Source organism: Chiloscyllium plagiosum, unplaced genomic scaffold (genome assembly GCF_037043375.1).
Source record: "Chiloscyllium plagiosum isolate Xiang-an unplaced genomic scaffold, Cpla_swu_hap1 HiC_scaffold_20, whole genome shotgun sequence".
Taxonomy (NCBI): Eukaryota; Metazoa; Chordata; class Chondrichthyes; order Orectolobiformes; family Hemiscylliidae; genus Chiloscyllium; species Chiloscyllium plagiosum.
In genome coordinates, this window is record NW_028270158.1 from 10,730,311 (window position 1) to 10,753,311 (window position 23,001).

A 23,001-nucleotide genomic window follows, 5' to 3' on the forward strand; every position below is an offset into this window, starting at 1 on the left:
TTGCAGGCAGTATTCCAAAACTGGCCTAACTAATGTCCTGTTAAGCTGCAACATGACATCTCAACTCCTGTACTCAATGCACTTACCAAGGCAAGAATACCAAATGCCTCCTTCACTATCCTAAACACCTGCAACTCCAACTGTTGCTTTTTCTGAATTGTAATGCTCCTTTGCAAACCAATCTTTCCCCCTTCACTTTATCAAAACCTTAAAATAATGCTCAAAGCCTGACAAGTCTTCCCAGTCTTCTCTCCTCCAGTAGAAATGGCCCAGGTTATCATGTTCCTCTCATTATTATTTCCATAAATGGCATTTACACAGACAAAATTGTAGGCTCTCTATGCTTTTGATATCTTGAGTGTCGCTGAGAAAAAAGACTAATTTTATTGACACTTTTCAGCTTGTACTCACCTGAACAATTCACAATTGCAGATGGCTGTAAGAATATGCTGTTTGAGCTGATCAGATAGTCCTTTGGAAATATAACATCACCAGCACTATAATTCATATACTACATTACCAATTTGTAAAGTAGTCAATAAGGAATATATTGACAATAACAAACCAGCCCGTTTATAGAACTGACCGCAAAGTGTCCAGCATTAGATATGATTCTGAAACTGAACACTTGCTAAATAGTGAGTGTGCAGAGTTATGCTGTCAATCAGACTTGAAGCTACCTAGATAAACACACAGCCCTATCCTTTCCACACAAAAAGGATATGTACATGCACCGTTTCAGATGAACAGAATAGGTGACAGCTATTGTCTGGTTCACTTCTCAGGGCAAGGACATGCTCAGAATCAAAGGGCCTGGATTAATATTTAAACAAAGCCTGGGCAGCGGTCAGTCAGCACTAATTAGCATATTTCCAAAGGCAACACCTCTACCAATCAGCACTTTCCTCTTATACTGCTATTTTCCCTTTATAGTGGTATTTCTCAACAAATTGTCCTGATAAGTCAAAAATGAAAAGTTTTGATAAAACTTGTCTTTTTTCAGCAATATGCACATTATACCAAATGACTACTTGCTTTGGTGCTGCTTCGAAACTACTTATACTAGCAAAGTACCTTACTCATTCTCAGTAATTATATTTAATATTTGTGTGGGCAGCACAGTGGCTCAATAGTTAGCACTGCTACCTCACAGCGCCAGGGACCTGGGCTCAATTCCAGTCTTGGGTGACTGTGTGGAGTCTGTACATTCTCCCCGTGTCTGCGTGGGTTTCCTCCTGGTGCTCCGGTTTCCTCCCACAATCGAAAAGATGTGGTCAGGTGAATTGGTCATGCTAAATTGCTCATAGTGTTAGGTAGATTAGTCAGGGGTAAATATAGGGTAGGGGAATGTGTCTGGGTGGGTTACTCTTCAGAGGGTCGGTGTGGACTTGTTGGGCCAAAGAGCCTGTTTCCATACTGTAGGGAATCTAATCTAATGTATGTTTTATCATTCTTTAAATCCACTTGCTAATTCAAGCTATGGACGCATCTACAATTTGTTTCACTTGGAGAATGGTACCGCATGATTTCCCTAAAAGCTATTAAATTGCATGAGGAGAGTGGCTCAGAGAAAGCAGCTCATTTACTAACCAAATGAGAACAGAGAATCTTTTGTCGAGCTAAAACCTCAATATTCCCCAACACTGCAATCGAGCTCTCCCATCAGAGCTCAGACATTCATGTAACAATCACAGAATTGTTACAGAATGAGGCCATCCAGCTCACTGCTCCAGTTCGCTAAAATAAATAAGGCTTTGGCAATTTTGACAAAATTGGTGCTGGCTGCTGGAGCTCCATAAAGGAAGCTGGTACACACCGTCTTTTGATTGCTTTTGAAATATCTGGTGAAACATAACCAAACTACTCAACAAAAGCGCTCGTAGTGCATTTGCTAACCTCACAGATTGCTCCCTGCCTTCTAAACACAGCAAGGGGAAGGTAGCGCAAAGGGAGGGAAGACTACCCCATTATAAAAACCTTGACTTATTGTGGAAAGGTGATAGAAAATGTTAGTAAGGTATAAGGTGCAATGATGCTTAGTTTGAGATAGAGTCTTGCTGAAAATTCAGTTTGTACCTTTCGGACAATTAGCACTGCTGAGTAAGGCTATTACTGCCAAAGGAATGCAATTCTCATCTTTAAAAAAAATCTGCATTACTTGAGTGAGTATAATTGGAAAGATGAAATTCAATGTTGCAGTTATCCATTCTCTCACATCAGAGCACCCTTGTCAACCGCTAATGTGTTTATCTTGGTTCTCCTTTTATCACCAGCAGCCAGTTATGAATTTTGTTGCTTGTATACTGAAGATGCAGTAGCACCTGGAGATGGTTATGAAGCTGACCCCTGCACCCCAACACACTTGGAGAAGAACACCCCACCTTTAACAGCATTCCACTGGTGGAGAAACACCCTACAACCTTCAATGAGCACCTGGGTTTACAACCCTCCCTTCTCTGATCTTTCCCTTATTACCCAGACTCTAACCATTCCCCACCCAATGTATATGCATAGTGGGTGCACCACTCCACAGTCCCATCTCAAATCCAACAGCTGCCTTTCCCATGATCAAACCCCATCATATCCAATCCAGCCCACACTCCCCCAGCATTATCTACACATTGCCATTCTGTACCTACATATCCACCACTCTGAGCACTTGTCATCCTCTCCCCAGCACCTGCTCCTTCCACTGGGTATCTGCAAGCTCCACCAGCAGGATCTGTTATGTAACCAGCATCCAGCCTCTGGGTATCCAGGTGACCAGATCACTTTCTCCCACTTCCTTCTCCACACCCCCCCCCTCTAATTATCCAAAATCATCCAACATCGCTCTCCCTTTCTGCCCCAGCATCTCCCTCAAGGTATCAGAACTGACCAATCCCCCACCCCATATCAGCATTTGATCTACTGGTATCTAGACCCTGTCTGGATAACCACCTTCCTTTTATCTACACACCCCCTCTCCCCGCAATCCTGTAGCATCCAGGCCTTTTATCTACAGCCCCCTCCCAATCCAGTTGCTGCCCTCCTCTTACCTAGACACCACCTGCAATTTCATACCTGCCTTCCTTTTATCTAGAGCAAACCCCAATTCCTGTACTTGCCCTCCTGTCTAGAGAAGGAAAAAAAAAGCTGCAGATGCGGGAATCCAAGGTAGACAAGCAGGAGGCTGGAAGAACACAGCGAGCCAGGCAGCATCCAGAGAAGTCAATGTTTCCGGTGTAACCCTTCTTCAGGATTGGGGGTAAGGGGAGCTGCAGATAAAGAGGGTGGGGGAAGGATGCATTGTGGTGAGGTAGAGATAGTGGGGCGATTGGAGGAACGAATCTGGTTGGTAGCTGGAAGGAAGGGTCCATCAGAGGAATGGAAGGAAGGAGGTGGGGCTGCGAAGGGAGGTTATTTGAAATTGGAGAACTCAATGCTGAATCCTTCCTGATGAAGGGCTTTTTCCCGAAACGTTGATTTTCCTGCTCCTCGGATGATGCCTGACCTGCTGTGCTTTTCCACCACCACTCTGATCTAAACTCTGGTTTCCAGCATCTGCAGTCCTCATTTTTGCCTGCCTGAGCTGTAGGCTGCCCAGGCGGAAGATGAGGAGCGGTTCTTCCAATTTGCGTTGTGGCAATGGAGGAAGGTAAGGATTGTCATGTTGGAAAGGGAACGGGAACGGGTATTAAAATGGGCAGTGACTGGGAAGTGGGGAATGGAGGAGATGTGCTTGAGGGCTGTCTGGATGACAGAGTGGAGTAAAAGCCCATTGTTAAAACTAGGTGGACACCTGGGATATTTGGGAGTGGAATGTCTCCTGAAACATGTTCATATCCCACAAGGATGGCCTTCAGCTTCTTCTGCAACAGACCCACTCAGTCCCCCTCCACAAACACCCTCCTCCACCTCTCCGAACTAGTCCTCACCCTTAATAACTTTTCCTTTAACTCTTCCCATTTCCTCCAAATCCAGGTGTCGTCCATGGGCACTCGGATGGACCTTAGCTTCGTCTGCCTCTTAGTCGTACAGTCCCTCTTCAGTACCTAAATAGGACCGTGCCTCAACTCTTCCACTGTTACGTCGATGACTGCATCGATGGAGCATCCTGTAGCCAGGTTGAACCAGAGCAGGTCACTGACTTCACCCACACCTTCAACTGTGCCCTCAGACTCACTCTGCCCATTTCGGAAACCTGCCTCCCCTTTCTTGACCTCTCCGTTTCCATCTCCGGTGACAGTCTCCAGACAGACATTGACCATAAATCCACACTCTCACAACTACACCTCCTCCCACCCAGTATCCTGCAGGAACTCCATCCCGTTCTCACAATCCCACTCCCAAACATCCCTCCTGTCATCTAGAGCACCCTCCAGATCCTGCCCCTGCCAATCCTGTAGCTGCTCTCCACGTGGAATGCTTTACCCTGTATTCAGTCACCCCTTTTCGCCATACAGCCCTGGGGGCGTGTATCAGGACCACACCCTCCAACCTCATACCCCAGGGGGCGGGGGTGTATCACGACCCTCCCCCTCGCATACCCCTGGGGGGGGGGGGGGGGGGAAGTGGTATGAGGAATCCCCAGGGGAGGGGTATCTGGACCCTCTCAGCATACCCCTGGGGGAGGGGTATCAGGAACCCCCCTCATACCCTCTGGGGGGGGTAGGTATCAGAACAACCCCCATACCCCTAGAAGGGGGGTATCAGGACCCACCTCATACCCCCATTGGGGGGGGGGTAAATGGACCCCCCACATACCCCTGGGGGGAGGTATCAGGACACCCCCTCATACTCCCTTGGGGGGGCAGATATCAGGATCCCTCCCTCATACCCCCATGTGGGGCAGGTATCAGGACCCCCCTCATACCCCTGTGGGGTGCGGGTAAATGGACCCCCCCCCATACCCCTGGGGGGGGTCAGGTAAATGGACCCAACCTCATATCCCCGTGGGGGGCAGGTATCAGGACCCCCCTCATACCCCTGGGGGGGGGGGGGGGGGCGGGTAAATGGACCCCCTCCCCTCAGTACCTCCCGCCTGCGTGGTGCGGGTGGTCTGTGCCCACGGCGGGGTCTCTCTCTCTCTCTCCCCCCTCACTCACCAGGACCGCTCTCTCCGCCTCACTCGCCACCGCCGCCATCCCCGTCACTGAAGGGTGAGCACCGGAGCCGCCACCCGCCTCTCCATCCAAACAAAACCACCGCCCCCGGCTCCTTCCGGCGGTGCCCGCCTCGGCTCGGTCCCCCCGGCTCCTTCCGGCGGTGCCCGCCTCGGATCGGTTCCCCCGGCTCCTTCCGGCGGTCCGCTCCCTCATCTTCCGTCGTATACAGTGGGTGGGGCTGAGTCTTCTTGATCACGCCTTTAACCGGTCAGGGTCAGGGGTCAGGGTCCAGGGTCAGGCCTTTAACCTGTCAGGGTCAGGGGTCAGGCCTTTAGCCTGTCAGGAGCAGAGGGTTCCTGTAAAATGAATAGATTTCTCAAAAGGTCAAAGCCATGTGAAAGTTAGGGTCATTGCAGATTGACAGCTCGAGCCAATGTTGTGTTAATCTGCTCACACGCCATTTCTATCCAAATAATGAGACACTCCTTCAATTGAACTGCTTCCACCTCATTTCTAGGCAGCCCATTCCAGACCCTAACTGTCCATGGAGTGTATAAGTTTCTTTTCCACATCGCTTTGTATCTATGCCCTCTCATTCTTGTTCCTTCTGGGAGCATGGGCAGCCCCTCTCATGATTATGAAACCCTTGATCAAATCTCTTCTCAGCCTTCTCTCCATGGAATTGCTCCAAACATCATTGGTGTAGCCTCTTAATTGAAGTTCCTCATTCCGAGAGCCACTCGTGTAACACTAACCCAATTTAATTCACATTTTTCACAAGCTCTGTATCACCTTCCTTCTCTTATGCTCTATTCCCCCAAATAATAAAGCAGAGAACACCAGATGCTTTATTAACTCCTCTCTCCACCTGTCCTGTCACCTTTGATGATCATTGCACATAATCCCCCATGCTCTGGTACCTCTTGTTTTATATTGTTTTTCAGTGTTCCTCCTTCTAAACTGCACCACCTCACATTTCTCTACATTGACCCTCTCATGTGCCACCTAAAGAGTCATAGAGATGTACAGCATGGAAACAGACCCTTCGGTCCAACTCGTCCATGTCGACCCGATATCCCAACCAGTCTAGTCACACCTGTCAGCACCCGGCCCATATCCCTCCAAACATTTCCTATTAATACACTCATCCAAATGCCTCTTAAATGTTGCAATTGTACCAGCCTCCACCACCTCCTCTGGCAGCTCGTTGCATACAGGTAGCACCCTGTATGAAAAGGTTGCCCCTTAGGTTTCTTTTATATCTTTTCCCTCTCAACCTAAACCTATGCCCTCTTGTTCTGGACTCCTCAACCCCAGGGAAAAGACTTTGCCTATTTACCCTATCCATGCCCCTCACAATTTTGTAAACCTCTATAAAAGGTCACCCCTCAGCCTCCGATGCCCCAGGGAAAACAGCCCGAGCCTGTTCAGCCTCTCCCTATAGATCAAATCCTCCAACCCTGGCAACATCCTTGTAAACCTTTTCTGAACCCTTTCAAGTTTCACATCTTTCCAATTCATCCACTCCAGCACACATCAATGTCACACTCTCTCCTGTACAGTTTACAATTCTAAGTTTAGTGTCAGCTTTAAACTTGGAAAATATCCCCTGCATACCAAGCTCCAAGTCATTATTATACATCAGGAAAATCAAGGGATCTACTGCCAACCCTGGAGAATTCCAGGACAAATCATCCTCCAGCTCAAAATATCCAGTGTCTGTTACTCTTTGTTTCCGATCACTCAGCCAATTTTATACTCGTGTTGTAGCTCTCCCTTTTGTAGTATGAGCTATGACTTTCCTTACAAGTCTGTTGAATGGCACTGTATCAATCTCCTTATGTGGTGGGACTGTTCCTCCAGGAATAGAACCACTAAGACTTGGCAACCCTATTCTGTTGTAAGCAAAACATTGGAGAATGAAAAGTGCTGGTAAAACCTAAGAGTCTTGTAGTATCTGTCACTCTCTCTCCAGAATCCAACTTCTTTAGAACCATTCTGTTGATCATTTTAAAAGTTCCACCAGCAATATCATAGAGATTTTACAACACCAACACCATTTGTCCTGCCAGTCATCATTTTTATTTATTCAGATCCCATTTGCAGGACTTAGCTTATGGCCTTGTAGATATTTTCATAACCAACCTTTTCAAATATTATTATACACATTTGGTGCAAGTGGGACTTGAATCCGGGCTTCCGAACCAAGAGATAAAGACTCTACCACTGTGCCATTAGAGCTCTAATACTTTTATACAATCTGTGCAGTTATATTATGACAAACCTTTGAAGCAGTTGGAACTAGAGGGCTTCTGGCTCAGAGGCAAGGACACCATCACAGCAACAAAAGAGGCCTTGGCCTTGTATGCTTACAGCATTTCAGGTGCTCATCTAAATACAACAAGGATAAAATACTAGATAACCTTCTGTTTTTAAAAACAGTTCCTCAAAATGCTTTAAACCTCATCTTAAAACATATCCCCTGATCGAGTTTTGAGAAGATTTGTAGTCAGGTTGAGGTTTTGGATGTAGATTTGCTCACTGAGCTGGAAAGTTGTCTCCAGACGTTTCGTTACCCTACTAGGTAACATCTTCAGTGGGCCTCAGGCGAAGCAATGCTGAAAATTCCTGTTTGCTATTTATATGTTTGGGCTTCTTTTGGTTGATGTCATTTGCCTGAGGCCCACTGACGACATTACCTAGTAGGGTAACGAAACGTCTGGAAATGAACCTTGCAGCTCAGCAAGCAAACCTACATCCAATATTTCCTGATGGTTGAACTCCTTACTAAAGTGAAAAGCTTCTCCATGTCTCTGCCCCTCAGAATATCATACACCTCAATCAGAATCCCTCTTAGGGTAGTATTGTTTTCCTTAAAGCAAAGAAAGCTATCTGAAGAATTAACGATTTATTGTCATGTGCATTTAGTGAGAAAAACAGTAACACACATTGGAAAACTTTGCTACTGTCACCACGAGCCATTTTGAATAGTTTAAGAAAAAAAAAAGATTAGCTTGGAAAGGGTCCATCAGTCCTGAGCCAGATTATCATCAATGATGCCTGCATGTATCTCATCTCTCTTCAGGACAGAATTGCTCCACTGACATCCTGATGAATCTCCTCTGCTCCCTTTCATGCCGTCACAGCCCTCCTATAACGTGGCGACCAGGACTGCACAGAGTAATCCAGCTGTGGTCTAATTAACATAACTGTGCCACTGGTACCAAAAAGGCCACTCTTTGGGAGACATCATGGGGAGTATTTGGGGGAAGATACTGGGCTATGATGCAATGTGATTAATTTTATAAAATGTCTCATTGATTTCATTTTACTCTTACCTAGAATGTCTTCAGCATTTGTTGTCGATCCCTAATTGCCCCGTGGACCAAGTGGTTTGCTAGGCCACCACAGAGGCCAGTTAAAAGGTATCCACATTGCTGCAGGTGTGGAGTCACATATAGGCCAGACCAGCTAAGTATGGCAATTTCCTTCCCTAAAGGCTATTAGGGAACCAGATGGGTTTTCCAACAATTGACATTGTTGTATTGTCATAATTAAACCAATAATTCCTGATTTTATAAATTGCATTCAAATTCTACTAACTGCTGTGGCTGAATTCAAACCCTGGTCCCCAGAGCATTATCTGGATCTCTGGCTTAACAGTCTAGCAATAATAGCACTAGGCTGTCACCTACCCAATAAATGACCATTGAAGTTTATGACAACTCCAGATTTTGAGTTCAATTTAAGTTCCACCAACTGCATTAGCCTGGTCTCTTGGAGGTCACTTGTGATAAATATTCCCAACATACCACTACTTCATTGAGTCATAGAGATATACAACAGGGAAACAGATTCTTCAATGCAATCCATCCATGTTGACAAGATACCCTAACCTAATCTAGTCCCATTTGCCAGCACCCAGCCCATATCCCTGTAAGCCCTTCCTATTCATATACTCATCCAAATGCCTCTTAAATGGTGTAATTGTACCAGTCTCCACCACTTCCTCTGTCAGCTCATTCCACACAAGTACCACCCTCTGTGTGAAAAAGTTGCCCCTTTCGTCCCTTTTATATCTTTCCCCTCTCATCCTAAACCTATGCCCTCTAGTTCTGGACTCCCCTACGCCAGGGAAAGACCTTGTCTATTTACCCATTCCATGCACCACATGACTTTATAAAACCTCTATAATATCACCCCTCAGTCTCAGGTGCTCCAGGTGAAAAAAAAGTCCCAGCCTATTCAACTTCTCCTAAAAACTCAAACCCTCCAACCCTGTCAACATCCTTGTAAGTCTTTTCAGAAGCCTTTCAGGTTGCACACATCCTTCCAATAGGAGGGAGACCAGAATTGCATACAATATTCCAAAAGTGAAATATTTGTATCGTCAATATTCACAGGTGAGGATCCAGAAGATTAGAGGTTGACTAACATGGTGCCACTATTTAAGGAAGGTGGTAAGGAAAAGTCATGGAACTATAGACCAGTGAGCCTGACATCAGTGGTGGGCAAGTTGTTGGAGGGAATCCTGAGGGACAGGATTTACATGTATTTTGAATGGCAAAGAATGATTGTGGATAGTCGGTATGGCTTTGGGCATGGGACATGTCTCACAAACTTGACTGTTTTTTGAAGTAACAAAGAGGATTGATGAGGGCAAAGCGGTAGATGTGATCTATATGGACTTCAGTAAAGTGTTCAACAAGATTCCTCATGAGAAACTGGTTAGCAAAGTTAGATGGCATGGAATACAATGAGAACTAGCCAGTTGGATACAGAATGGGCTCAAAAGGTAGAAGTTAAAGGTCGCACAACGGCAGGTTGTGGTCTAGCAGGTTTGTTTGGAGGCACTGGTTTTCAAAGTGCTGCTCCTTCATCAGGTACATGATGGGGGAGTGGCGCTCCAAGAGCTGGCACTTCCGGGTGAATCTGTTGCACTGTGGCCTGGTGTTGTGCAATTTTTAACTTTTTCCATCCCAATCCAAAACTGGCTCCCCCACAAAGGTAGAAGACAGAGGGTGGTGAGTGAGAGTTGCTTTTCAGACTGGAGGCCTGTGACCAATGGTGTGCACAAGGATCGATGTTGGGTCCACTGCTTTTTGTCATTTTTAGAAATGATTTGGATGTGAACATAGGAAGTATGGTTAGTAAGTTTGGAGATGACACTAAAATTGGAGGTGTAGTGGACAATGAAGAAGGTTACCTCACAGTACAACAGGATCTTGATCAGATGGGCCAATGGGCTGAAGAGTGGCAGATGAAGTTTAAATTTAGATATATTTTTGGTGCTGCATTTTGGGAAAGCAAATCTTCGCAGACGTTATACACTAATGGTAAGGCCCCAGGGAGTGTTGCTGAACAAAGAGAACTTGGACTGCAGGTTCATAATTCCTTAAAAGTAGAGTCACAGGTAGATAGAATAATGAAGGCATTTGGTATGCTTTTCCTTGTTGGTTAGAGTATTGTGTATTTAAGTTAGGAGGTCATGTTGCAGCTGTACAGGATATTGATTAGGCCACTTTTGGAATACTGCACGCAATTCTGGTCTCCTTCCCATCGGAAGGATTTTGTGAAACTTGAAAGGGTTCAGAAAAGATTTACAAGGATGTTGCCAAGGTTGGAGGATTTGAGCTATAGGGAGAGGCTAAACAGGCTGGGGCTGTTTTCCCTTGAGTGGAAGTGGCTGAGGGGTGACCTTATAGAGGTTTATAAAATCATGAGAGGCATGGATAGGGTAAATAGACAAGGTCTTTTCCCTGGGGTGGGAGACCCCAGAACTAGAGGGCATAGGTTTAGGGTGAGAGGGAAAGATATAAAAGGGACCAAAGGGGCAACCTTTTCATGCAGAGGGTGGTGTGTGTATGGAATGAGCTACCAGAGGTGGTGTTGAAGGCTGGTACAATTACATTTAAAAGGCATCTGGATGGGTATATGATTAGGAAGGGCCGGGTGCTGGCAAATGAGATTAGATTAGGTTAGGATATCTGGTCGGCCTGGACGATTTGGACCGAAGGGTCTGTTTCCATGCTGTACATCTCTAGGACTCTATAAAGTGGCCATATCAATGTCTTGTAATGCCGCAAAATAATCTCCCTCAGGTCCAGTTTATATTTGACAAAAAATGTTGAAAATTGTGACATTAACCATTGTTGGGAGAATATGGTGACATTTAAACAAACAATATCTGAGTTGCAGTGGGTATGTCTCCACTTCAGAACCAAAAGTTCCAAATTCGAGCATAGAAGGTGTTTTCATAACAACCAAACAAATCAAGAATAAGCCTGCCAATCCTTTCAACTTGGTAAAAGCCAGAGACAGCATTGAGAACACACCACCTTTCTCTTCCTGTCCCAAAAACAGACTTTAGTGGTTCAAGATGACAGCTCACCACCTTTTAAGCCATAAATGCCAGCCTGGACATTCCACAAACAAAACAAAATGTTCCAAAATCTTTCACAGGTGATGGCCTACTAATATTGCCACACAATTAAACCAGAGACCCAGGTTCAAGTCGCATCATTGCAGATGGTGAAATTTGAATTCAATGCAAATCTGGAATTCAAGGTCTTATGATGACCATGACACAATTGTCGATTGTCAGGAAAATCCAGTCTGGTTCACTTGTGTCCTTCAGGGAAAGAAGCTGCTATCCTTGCCTGGCGTGGTTGACATGTAACTCCAGGGCTGCAGCAATGTGGTTGACCCTTAACTGGCTCTGGGCAATTAGCGATAGGCAATAACACATGGCCTAGCTGGTGACATTCACATTTTGTGAACGAATAAAACAATTTACCAAACTGAACATGTGAGACGTATCAAGGCAGTTTAAAAAAAAAATCACAAATGCATCAGAAAACTTCAACCTATTTTAAAAAGGAAGAGCAGAATGCATTCAGCAAATTGATGATTTTTTTCTTTCCTGCAGCAAATATTTTGTATTCATTTAGGTCACATGTCAAAGAACAAATACCAAAAGCTGCAGCACAATAAAAGCAGGAAATGTAACAGAACCCAGTGATGGTGTGAAGAAAAGTGTGTGTTAAAGTTAAGAAGGATTTAGTAACATCTGTGTATCTTGGCTGGTGTGCTTATCAAACCCAGGTTATCTTGTTCCACTGTATAGAATTTAAGACCACAGTTACTTAGATAAGTACTGCACTACATGTTTTAGCAAATCTTTTAAGTTAGCATAGCATTCCACTTGCTATGGATAAACATTTTAAAAGCCAAGAACATTTCTCAGATGGAGTTTACAGATAAACAACTGCTAGTAAAGCATCACAGAAAGTAAAACTTAATTCATAATCAGCTCCTGTCCTTGTTTATGAAGGTTGAGCCACAGATTTCCATGGGAATGCTTCATGCTGGTGGGCAAATTATTGTAATGGTGGTTTGCTGTTACCTTTTGCAGTGTGATTGACCAGAAACACCCTCTTGTACAACTTAGCGCCAGGTGTGTCAGAAAGTAGAGAAATAATGCAACAGATGGAAGGTGAGATTGAAGAAAGCCAGGGTGAGCAAACACACCTACTTATTCCAGACGCCTAATTTAAAAATAATCCTGATAATTAACCTGTCTAGCCACATTATGAATACTCTTCAAATGTCAACAAGTCCTGACCTGTTACTTGAACATTGAGTTTCTGTCTTAGAGGTAGGGACATTATTCACTGCATCACAAGAGCTCCTAATCAAGTATATGAAGTGATATAAAGTGAATTGTATTTGAGCTGTTAACACCATGATTATTTTAAAATCAGAATCTGGAACATGTTGCTGGTCTGACCCTGGTTTCCTTCAAAATCTTACATCTGTCTCATCACTTCTCGACTTTCCAGATTCTTCAGTTTTCCAAAATAAACTCCTAGTACTTCCAGCATTCACCCCCTCCCAATGCGGATGGTAACTGAAACAAGGAGAGCTGACTGTCAAGTAAGTTCATGATAAAATTGTATAAAACAATGGTTCAACCTCAACATTTTAGGATTGCAAGTTTTAGAGAGTGCAGAAAAAAAATTAATTAGCATGGCTTCATGATAGAGAAATTTCAGTTACATCCCTACAGTGTGGAAACAGACCATTCAGCCCATCGAGTCCACACCGAGTCTCCAAACAGCATCCTACTCAGACCCACCCCTTAGTCTATTCCTCCATTCTCCAGGGCTAACCCACCTAGCCTGCACATCCTTGGACATTATGGGCAATTTAGTATGACCAATCCACCTAAGCTGCACAACTTTGGAATGTGGAAGGAAACCGGAGTTCGTAGTGAAAAACCACAGAGATAATGTGCAAACTTCCAAGGGTGGAATCGAACACAGTCCCTGGCTGTGATACAGCAGTGCTAGCCACTGAACTACTGTGCCACCCCATGGATAGACTGTAGGAAGTGGGACTGTTCCTCTGAACAGAGCATTGAGGAGATTTGACAGTGGTCTTCAAAGTTACAAGGGTCTTGGGCAGGATAAAGAAGTTCTTCCTATTGGAAGGGATAAGTAGAGTTCACAAACAAAAAAAAGTTTGAAAAAATTTCAAGAGTAGCAATTGGTTAGGATTTGGAATCGGAGAACATGGCACAGGCAGATTCAAGCAAGGCATTAGAAGAAAATTGGGTAACTGTGTCAAAATACATACTTGCAGAGCTACAGAGAAAAGAAGTTACTTTTTCAGAGAGCTAGCAAAGACACCAGGGTCCAATTGGCCCCTGCTGTAACCTTGAGATTGACTTACTGGCCTCTTTCTGTGCTGCAACTTTTCTGTTCTACCGTGATTGAAAGGGAGAGAAATAGAAATTTTCACATCCTTCTGCACCACTATATCTGCCACCTATGCATCTTGCATTTAACACTTCATCCAAATAAAAACCAGAGGTAAAAATTTAATTTCTTTCATCAAAGATGGACGTACTGGAGAATTGGGCAGGAACACCCTTAGATTTTGGACAAAACTATCCTCGATCAAGTTGGGGGAGGAAAGGCCTGATCCTGGAATCTCAGCTGCTGCCAGCAAGATAATCAATTGAGACTTTGTTTTTGAGCCGTTTGACATCAATTGTCCAACACCAACAGAATAATTTAGTGGTGGCTCAAGTGTTGAGCAGCAAATCTGCAGCCTTGTACAGGTGACAGAATCCTTGGTCGACAGGCCTCAAAGCTAAGCCCCACAATCCCTGCCAACCCCACCTTTCAACCAACCAAATTTACTGGTTGCTCAGGGATATTTCACAGATCCTCATCTGGGTGTTGGAATATTACCAGCACACTGGCAATGGAGAGCCGCCAGTCTCCAGTAGGACACCTAATGCTAGCTAGTTAATTTGATTTCCCACCAATCATCTAATCCACAGGAACAAAATCCCAACATAAAACTAATATGAACATAGTAAGCACAAAAGGGTGATTTAAAAAAAATATATATACTTAAAGTTTCTTGCCAGATTCCTGTTTTGTTTCAATCTTGCAGCTTTCTAGAATATTTCAGATTCTTTCTGCTAACTTCTCCATCACAAATTACCTGCTTGGTTCTACTGATGTTACCCACCTTGTGGGTATCTCTCCATTTGTAGTTTATTGGAGCTTACCTCTTTCAACTTAGTGTATGGATAACCATGCCTAAACATGAACTAAACTTTGGATTAAACCCACAAATCCTGCAACAAACAGTCTTTTCCAAACATATCCAACTTCAAAGCAAAACCTCTGTTCATAGAAGAAATCAGTCACTGACATACTCCATCTTGTTTGGGAGACATTCAAGAAAACTTGATCAATTAGCAGATTGCAAACAGATGTCCCATGAACAAGTCAGGTTTAGGATGTTTTGATGTTAGACAAGGGAAAAGTTAGCAGTTCACATTACATTAGAAAAATAAATGATGCATTTGTGTGTTAAAACATTCAGTAAGACTTAAATGCTTTGGTTCAACTAGACGTCACTCTCCAAGAAACTAAGACTTTAAAAAAAAAATCTCAGCTTGCACATTAAAACAAAATGCAATTATAACCAGTTTCCTGAACAATAACAGCATTTATTGACCGAGCTAGACTGAACTTAATACATTTTAAAAAAAATATTCACTACACTTCCAAATACTCAATTCAACAAATTGTATACAATTTTGTACATAACAAAATAATTGTTATGGATTCATAAAAAATAGTAGCCAATTTTTGCAATATTGATCTGAAAATGAAATACTGTAAGCTATAAAAATGTAATGACAACATTGTGTAATTTGGATGCAACTTCGAATTCAGGCCACGTAGAGCAAAATAAAAAATACAATCAATTCACAAAAATACCACAGTAGTTTGTGTACACGAGTGTTCTTTATCTGTAGTCACTTAAGATCTTTGCAATGGGTTAACCAGTGACAATATTAGAAATTGCCTGGTGTTTTTCTTTAAGAGTGAAATTCTAGATTTGTATAGAATAACCTGGATATTAATCCTATCCCATATATTTTTAAGTGAACATAACTGGTGAACATGAATGACATTACTGTATTTGGAGTGTCACTTAGCAGTAGATGCAGTATTTACAGAGTTTTAATTAAAAATTGTACAAGAGCACAGATTATTTTTTGTGAAACTAGCAATAGATGCAGCACTCTAACACAGATATAGGCCACTCTGCACATTACAACGCAATGGTTTGATAATGCAAGCACACAAATCTTTAATGCAAAGTGGATGCACAGTAATGGTTTCATGCAGGAAAATAATTCAGGAATCAAGTAAATCATAAATAAGTTCTCCTTCTGAAAGTTATGTTACAACAAATCGAAGAAAGGTATAAAAGACTGTTAGGAATTGTAAACCAATAACTTTGATAAGTCTTCAAATTAGAAGAAATTTCCAAATTACCAATTACAGACTCTCTTCAAAGTCTTGTCAGAATTCATACAAAAAAATGTTTCAAGTCAAAATAATCCTCAACACAGATGCCTGGGGGGGGGGGGGGGGGGGGGTAGATAGTCTCATGACCCTTGGCATTTTACAATAAAACATTTACCTTGAGCAACAGACATAGTATAATCTTCCAATTGGCTAACTGTACCATTGCCTCATTTCTTCTTTCAAAAACAGAGATGCATAATATGTCACCTGAAGGTATTTCTGCCATTTATATTTGGTGAGACAGATTAGCAGCAGCTACAATAACTCAAACCCACAATTATTGAGGTAAGCATCGACCTTCATATGCAACACCAGCTGCCCGGCTTCTGCATACAACATATTTAGCTTGAGGGATTTGAAGTTTGATAAATCTTGGAATGGAGACTACTTGTGAGAGGCCATTTGTACATTTTATTTAAGCATTCTACTTGTGAACATATTTCAATTTTCACTGTATTTGACGGCAGATGCTTACATCAGAGCATGCATGGCAGAGTTCACATAAAGGCAATAATTATTCTTGTTTAATGGCAACTGATATTTTCAGCGAATGAATTCACAGGCAGGAGGAGCAAACCAAAGTAACAAAAGCATAACTGCAATAATAGGCTGCTAGGAGTTAGGGCTACACATGCATTTTAGATCAACTTCTTCTGATTTGTGTCCCTTATTCTAGTCAGAAATCCAAGGACCAATCTCAATCAAACTTGGCCATTCTTACATATACATTAAAAGCTGCTTAAAGGAATATGACCTACCTTTAGGTCCAATAGATTAGACATGGTCATGTTAAACATTTGACCATCATGCTTTGGTATAGCCAAAAGTGAGCACATGCCTTACAAAGTAAAGTGACCAAGATTACATTCCACACCTACTCCATGCAACAATAATAGGTGTTGGTAATGTTAAAGCAATCAAAGTAACTAATATCATGTCTGATTTACATTCCCAAGTTGGATCAACATCTGCATGTAATCAGCACAAAGATCCAGGAGGATTATGGGCTGAAACACTTGACAGATTTGCATAATTTTTATTTCTAGATACATATGTGAGGAAAGGAAAAAAACTTCTCAAACCAAGCAAGGTAAATAAGTACAAGATTTAAGGAAAAAAACTACTATAAATATAGATTGAGTACTTTCATGTACAATGCAGAGATGACAAAAAGTGGAAAGTGTAAAGAATAGGGTTGGGAGCAAGTTATACACAAAGAAGAATTTACTCCATTCTCTCCAGCACACAACGCTGGTTTAATACTGCAATATTCTTCATGGGTCCCAAAACATTGGAAATCAAGAGAAAAAAAAAACCTGAGGTCAGTCTGATCACAAAAACCATTAAAAACCCTGTTGGAGCAGGAATAAAGTGGCAACCATTTTACTAGATGCCAAAATTAAATCACAAAAAGATAATTACAGGTTTTTAACTCCCAAAACAAAGACTGCACACAAGCTCTAGTAATAAGTGGGCTAGTCCCAAAACTGTGCAGATTTTCTTCCAGTGTCATGTGTGGTTTCTTTTGCCCACCTGCATGAGCAAATCTTTCTCCCTCCAATACAAGCCACATGGGAAATACAAAGCAGGATACCAGTTTAGTAAAACGTTTCATTTTGTACAGAATAGCAATATCAGACATTCTGATAATATGTACAGACAACCCATGCTGGCATCACTAAGACAACCAGAATATAAAATTTACTGCAATATCATTACAGTACAGGCCTTGAGCTCTTTGTGCATCCCAACTTTTTGACCTCTACCTGTGATCACTTCACAGATCTTAGAGATTTGTCACCCATGACTTGGTGATACAACAGTGTCAGTCTGGTGACTGGCAGTACCAGAGTTAGGTTTGTATCAGCAGTTACCACATCAGGAGGTACTTACAAAACCAGTTTTAAAAATTGCAAAGGGTTAACACTAGCATATACCTTTGTCAATAGCCATCTTTCAATAAGTAAACTTCTCAACACCATTCTAACAAAATTACAACCGAAAGAAAAGCAGCAGCTGGTTGGCACATACTTAATTCACAGTCTCAGAGATGCCATGTGCCAGTGTATTAATGAGATTTGGTGGGCTGTGGACCATTACCATCCTCAATCATTAGAGGAATTCAATCTACAATGGCCACTGGGGCAGATGAGAGCTGTTACTGATAATGGAAACATATAAACCAAAGTAAATGGCCCCAAATTTTAAAGGGAACAATTAAAACATTGCGGCAATCACTGGTTGCAGGCCAGGTATACTGCAGACATATCATTTTCTGACTGGTCCAATGCCTTTGCTTTCTTAAACACCTGTAAGAAAATAACAAATTTGATGTTAACATAAATTTTTAGTAGTACATTAATCACTAAACTACTGGAACATTATTAGGAATAGATAGAGAGAACATGCGTAAAATTAAATTGGTTATCCTGCCCTGCTTTAACATCCCATTGGTGCATTCCAAAATTGCATCAATTCAAGTTACAAACGCATTAACTTTAACATGTGTTTGCACCAAAGAGATCAACACAGATAAAAGATTACTATCAGTTCAATTGTTAAATCATGTGTGAATAGCTCTGCCTCTTCCATTTATTGTAGATTTAAATGAAGTTCAGCCAGATCCACGACATGATACTTGCTATGATGTCAAACATCAGGATCTGCAGATGGACGGTAAGTTAAAACTAAATCTTAAAATTACATCTTATTCTAGGGCTGAAGCTATGTTCAACAGATATAGATAATTTCAGAATCCCCAAATTTAGCTCTCCGCATATCATCTAGATCTTGAGGCTTGGAAACACCAAGTCAAGGACCAGAGGCTCCTGGCCAGTCTTGAATAGTTCCCCTTAACCAGAGTCAAAGTATTTTATATTGTAGCATCTCTAGTGTAAAGCTTTAAAGAAGTAGCAAGAACGTATTTTCAAACCAAACTATTTCCTACTTACCGATAAAACTCAAGTAACAAACAGGACTGATATCTGTCATTAGAGTTTGATGATGTAATGCTTGTGGTAAACAATGCTGCTATCTTCACTATCACTTTTCAAAATGTTTATTTTTTTCTGTCCGAAGCTTCACTGTTCTACAGAATGCTTAAGGTTACATCAAAGCAATTGTACAATATACAGTCAAGGATCAACAGCTGTAATAACTGCCACAGGGTAGATTTGGACTCTTAACTTTTTAATTACTAAATCAGCATTAAATTGAAAGGAAGAGTAACAGCAATCCTTAAAGGCAACTTTTCATCAAGAGCACAATAATTCAGCTTGAACAACGAAAAAGAATAGACAAACAAATAAAGAACTATGCCACCAAATTCTGCAATATTAAATATGATGGATTAAAATATAAACTCTGATTACGTAAGACAGGTTGAGATAAACCACCAATCTAATGATTATGGAAAGAAAACAAAAACTTCATTTCGATGTTTAAAGTAGCTTATCAAAACTAAGCAACAATAAACACATGGTTTAAAATTTGAAAGACATTGCAACGAGGACCAAGAAGCAGAAGAGTAGACATTGAGAAACTGTGAGCATAGTTATGCTAATATTTAAAGAAAAACCCCACAACCTTTTAGAGCTGCAGCTAGGAATAAACGATAGAAAGTCTTGTGCTGACCGCTGTGAACATCATTGCAGTCTCACATCAAATCAATCTCAAGGAATACTTTTGTTTAATAAGTGCCACTACATGACTCTAATCTAGTGAACTGTTCCAGATGGTAATCAGGTACCTCATGTCTTGCCACTTATTCACGGAGCCAAGTCCAACATTTCTTTATTTGAAAATTTGATTTGCAAACAAACAAACAAACATCAGGGCAGAACACGTCGAAAACTTACTTCATTGGCCGCAGCTGCCATTGGAGTTGAATGATTGACAGAATCACCCATAGCAATGGCTAACCTGAGGTCCTTTTGTATGTGTTTCAACAAGAAGTCAGGCTTGAAATTTCCCTGCAAAATACCTGATGAGAGAATCACTATACAGTAAATGGGTTTATTGGTTATTTACTATTACATATAATAAATCTTTGAACGAAGATATGAAAAGACTAGGTTAAGCAAGGTTAAAGTTCAATTATCTGTAAAATACACAGTTACATTTTTAAAAAGTAACTGATTTAATAGGCCTGATATGCAAGCAGCTAACTTTCAGATTCACCTTTGTTCTTACAAAATAACCAAAAATCTGGGTCTAGTTTGGCTTGTGGCACAACCATGTCCACTATATAGTAAAATCCAATTCTATTCTATGAGCAATAATAACTGTCTGTCCAAAATCAAAGCCCTCAAAGTTATCTTCACATCTGTTACATACAATGGTGCAAGCAATTCATTGTGGCTTGTAGACACTGCATCTACCTGGGCTCCAGTTTTCCAGGTTTCAAGTGAGCTTAACAGACCATTTCTGTTTAACAAATTCTACAAAGAGTAACTCTTCCTCAAGCTTCACTGACAATCTTTCATTCACTTATAGGAGTTTATCTTCAAGTTTAAATCTTGTGCAAATCTGTCTATAATCATAGCCCCAGGTGAAAACCCATATTTTGAACTGGTAAAAAGCTCACCAATTTGGACTACTAAATACTCATCTCCAAATGATTCATTTTTCCAGTGCAAAAATTCTTTCAGTTTTTAAAAGGTTTAAGGTGAGTGCGGTGTGTGTGCGGAACGAGTTGCCAGAGAAAATGGTAAAGGATATTTAAAAGACGTTTGGACAGGTGCATGAATAGGAAAGGTTTAGAGGGATATGGACCAAACATAGACAAATGGAACTGGTTAAGTTTGAGATATCTGGTCGGCATTGACGAGATGAACTGAAGGGTCTGTTTCCGTGCTGTATGACTACGACTCTAAACAGGCCAGTATAAAAATATTGCATAAAACAGAGTCTTGTATTAAAACCAATAGTAATTCCCAATGTTTTCATTAGCAGCATTTGCACCTGGATTTTGACTGGAAATTAAATTATTTTATTTAATATGGATTCAGCCACATTTCGGACAAAGAATTCTGGCCTGAACCAATTCTTTCTCCCACCAATATTCAACCCCTAAGAAAAACAGAAACGTTAGTTACTTTGGCACTTCTGATCCAAAAACGAACTTGCCAAAGGTCCCTGACTCAAGACGTAAAGCAATACTTCTTGCGATTGACTTGCTTTTTTAGCCAGCGTGAATCCTTCTGCTACAGAAGCCATGAAGCTGCCGAGGATCATATTTACAATCAGCATCATCTTCGAAGCACTGCCCACCTCACCTGAAAAGGAAACAATAGTTTAAGCTCACTCAATCATGTGCTTCACTTAGTCCTGAAAGCAGTACTTGTGCTTTTTTTTTTAAAAAGCAAAAAGCACATCTTATATGACATCCTGAGATTATCAGACAGCCCGAGCCATACCCTCAATTATAAGCAAGCATTGCTATGAATAGTCAGGTCTGACAATATCTGCATTGACATAAAGAGCTAATAATCAAGTTGAGTTTTATTGAAGGGTCATTAGCCTGAAATATTAAATGGTTTCTTAGCAGATGTCGCCAGATCTACTGTGTATTTCTAGCTCTCTCTGCATTTATGTCAGATTTCCAGCATCTGTGCTACTCTACCCTCAATTAAACAAATTAAGCACTGGCAGGATGAGATGTTTGTTTTTAGAAAACAGTTTCCCCATTAGGGATGTCTTCCAAAAAAAAAAGACAAAAGCTACTCATCCTTCAGGCTGAGTTTCATTTAAAGCAGTTTAAGATTGAACACCAAATGCTGGTATTATTTAGCAGCAGATTGAAAAAAAAATAGCAATGCCAAAAAGGTTAGGGGACAATCTTTTAAGATGGAACATTAAATTGATCAGATCATTTCAATTCTACAACTTCTCCCCCCGGGCTAAACTTCAAACTCAGTCACTTTTATTCAGTTCTAGTATGAAGTTCAGCAGCTTACACAGTAGGACATGAATAAAATGAAAAAGAATTGTTGTTAACAGAGTTTTAAAGTGGAGTGACCAATAGATTGTTTCAAATAATGTTCTGTACCAAAAAAAAACTGTTATTGAGGAACACTTCATTTGTCAATTAACACTCAATTTTTAATTCTTGTTGCTGGGGCTCACAATTGGGTTAGATATGATTCTCCGGGAAAAAAAGACATTGAGCTTGACAGATTAGATTAGATTAGACTAGATTCCCTACAGAGTGGAAACAGGTCCTTCGGGCCAACAAGCCCTCCGAAGAGTAACCCACCCAGACCCATTTCCCTCTGACTGATGCACCTAACCCTATGGGCAATTTAGCATGGCCAATTCACCTGAACTGCGCATCTTTGGACTGTGGGAGGAAACTGGAGCACCGGAGGAAACCCACGCAGACACGGGGAGAATGTGCAAACTCCACAGAGACAATTGCCCAAGGGTGGAATTGAACCCGGGACCCTGGCGCTGAGGCAGCAGTGCTAACCACTGAGCCACCGTGCTGCCCAGAATCTAAAACAATTCCATTGAGGTGATTCAAACACAGTTTAGGGGAGAAATAGTTTGAGGATTGTGAAAACATAGACCTACCCAAATAGAATGACTTCTTCCCCATGGCCTGAAAACAGCTGCTGCATTCATCAAATAAAGCTTTATCTCCAGCAGCAAGGATCACCAGCATTCCATTTTCTGAAAGCTGCCGATTGCCAGAGACTGGTGCTTCAAGAAACCGCCCCCCTCTGGAAGTGATCACCTGAGCAACGGAAGAAAAATGACAGAAGCAATTAGGCATCTAACCATTGACACCCCTCCAGAAGAATTTACGAAGCAAGGTCTTACACAGGAGGTGAAAAACAGAATAGATAACTGGAAGAAAGCTCCAAGTAGAACCTATATTTCAGAACAAAGTTGACTATTGCTGATCTATAGGCTTCTCATTTAATTAAAACTATTCAAGTTTGAAACAGCTGAGCCAGTCATCTTCAATGCAGCTAGACAATCTTCATGTATGGAAAATGTACTAATTTGCA

The 23,001-nt window shown here is 41.7% G+C and overlaps 2 protein-coding genes and 1 long non-coding RNA gene across 6 annotated transcripts in view; 1 reads left to right on the forward strand and 2 right to left on the reverse strand.

The window, feature by feature from the left end:
* The window catches only part of rogdi (rogdi atypical leucine zipper), a 30,954-nt gene extending 25,727 nt beyond the window's left edge, over positions 1-5,227 (reverse strand). The window contains exon 1 of one of the 2 annotated variants that reach the window (XM_043712037.2): positions 5,088-5,227. In XM_043712037.2, the coding sequence (XP_043567972.1) occupies positions 5,088-5,126 (39 nt within the window). In that variant the 5' untranslated portion in view covers positions 5,127-5,227. The remainder of the gene's footprint in view (positions 1-5,087) is intronic. The other variant, XM_043712033.2, reaches the window with a different exon arrangement.
* A 7,641-nt stretch (positions 5,228-12,868) lies between these two features.
* On the forward strand, positions 12,869-22,691 carry LOC148146568 (uncharacterized). The gene is made up of 3 exons (XR_015760527.1): positions 12,869-13,022; positions 18,590-18,664; positions 22,637-22,691. It is a non-coding gene; the product is annotated as an uncharacterized LOC148146568 (long non-coding RNA).
* Positions 15,097-23,001, reverse strand: part of glyr1 (glyoxylate reductase 1 homolog (Arabidopsis)) — a 35,968-nt gene continuing 28,063 nt past the window's right edge. For all 3 annotated transcript variants that reach the window (XM_087997663.1, XM_043712031.2, XM_043712032.2), the window contains 4 exons: positions 22,562-22,724; positions 21,085-21,264; positions 19,846-19,970; positions 15,097-18,297 (listed from right to left, as the gene is read on the reverse strand). In XM_087997663.1, coding sequence (XP_087853789.1) covers positions 18,223-18,297; positions 19,846-19,970; positions 21,085-21,264; positions 22,562-22,724 — 543 coding nt within the window. In that variant the 3' untranslated portion in view covers positions 15,097-18,222. The remainder of the gene's footprint in view (positions 18,298-19,845; positions 19,971-21,084; positions 21,265-22,561; positions 22,725-23,001) is intronic.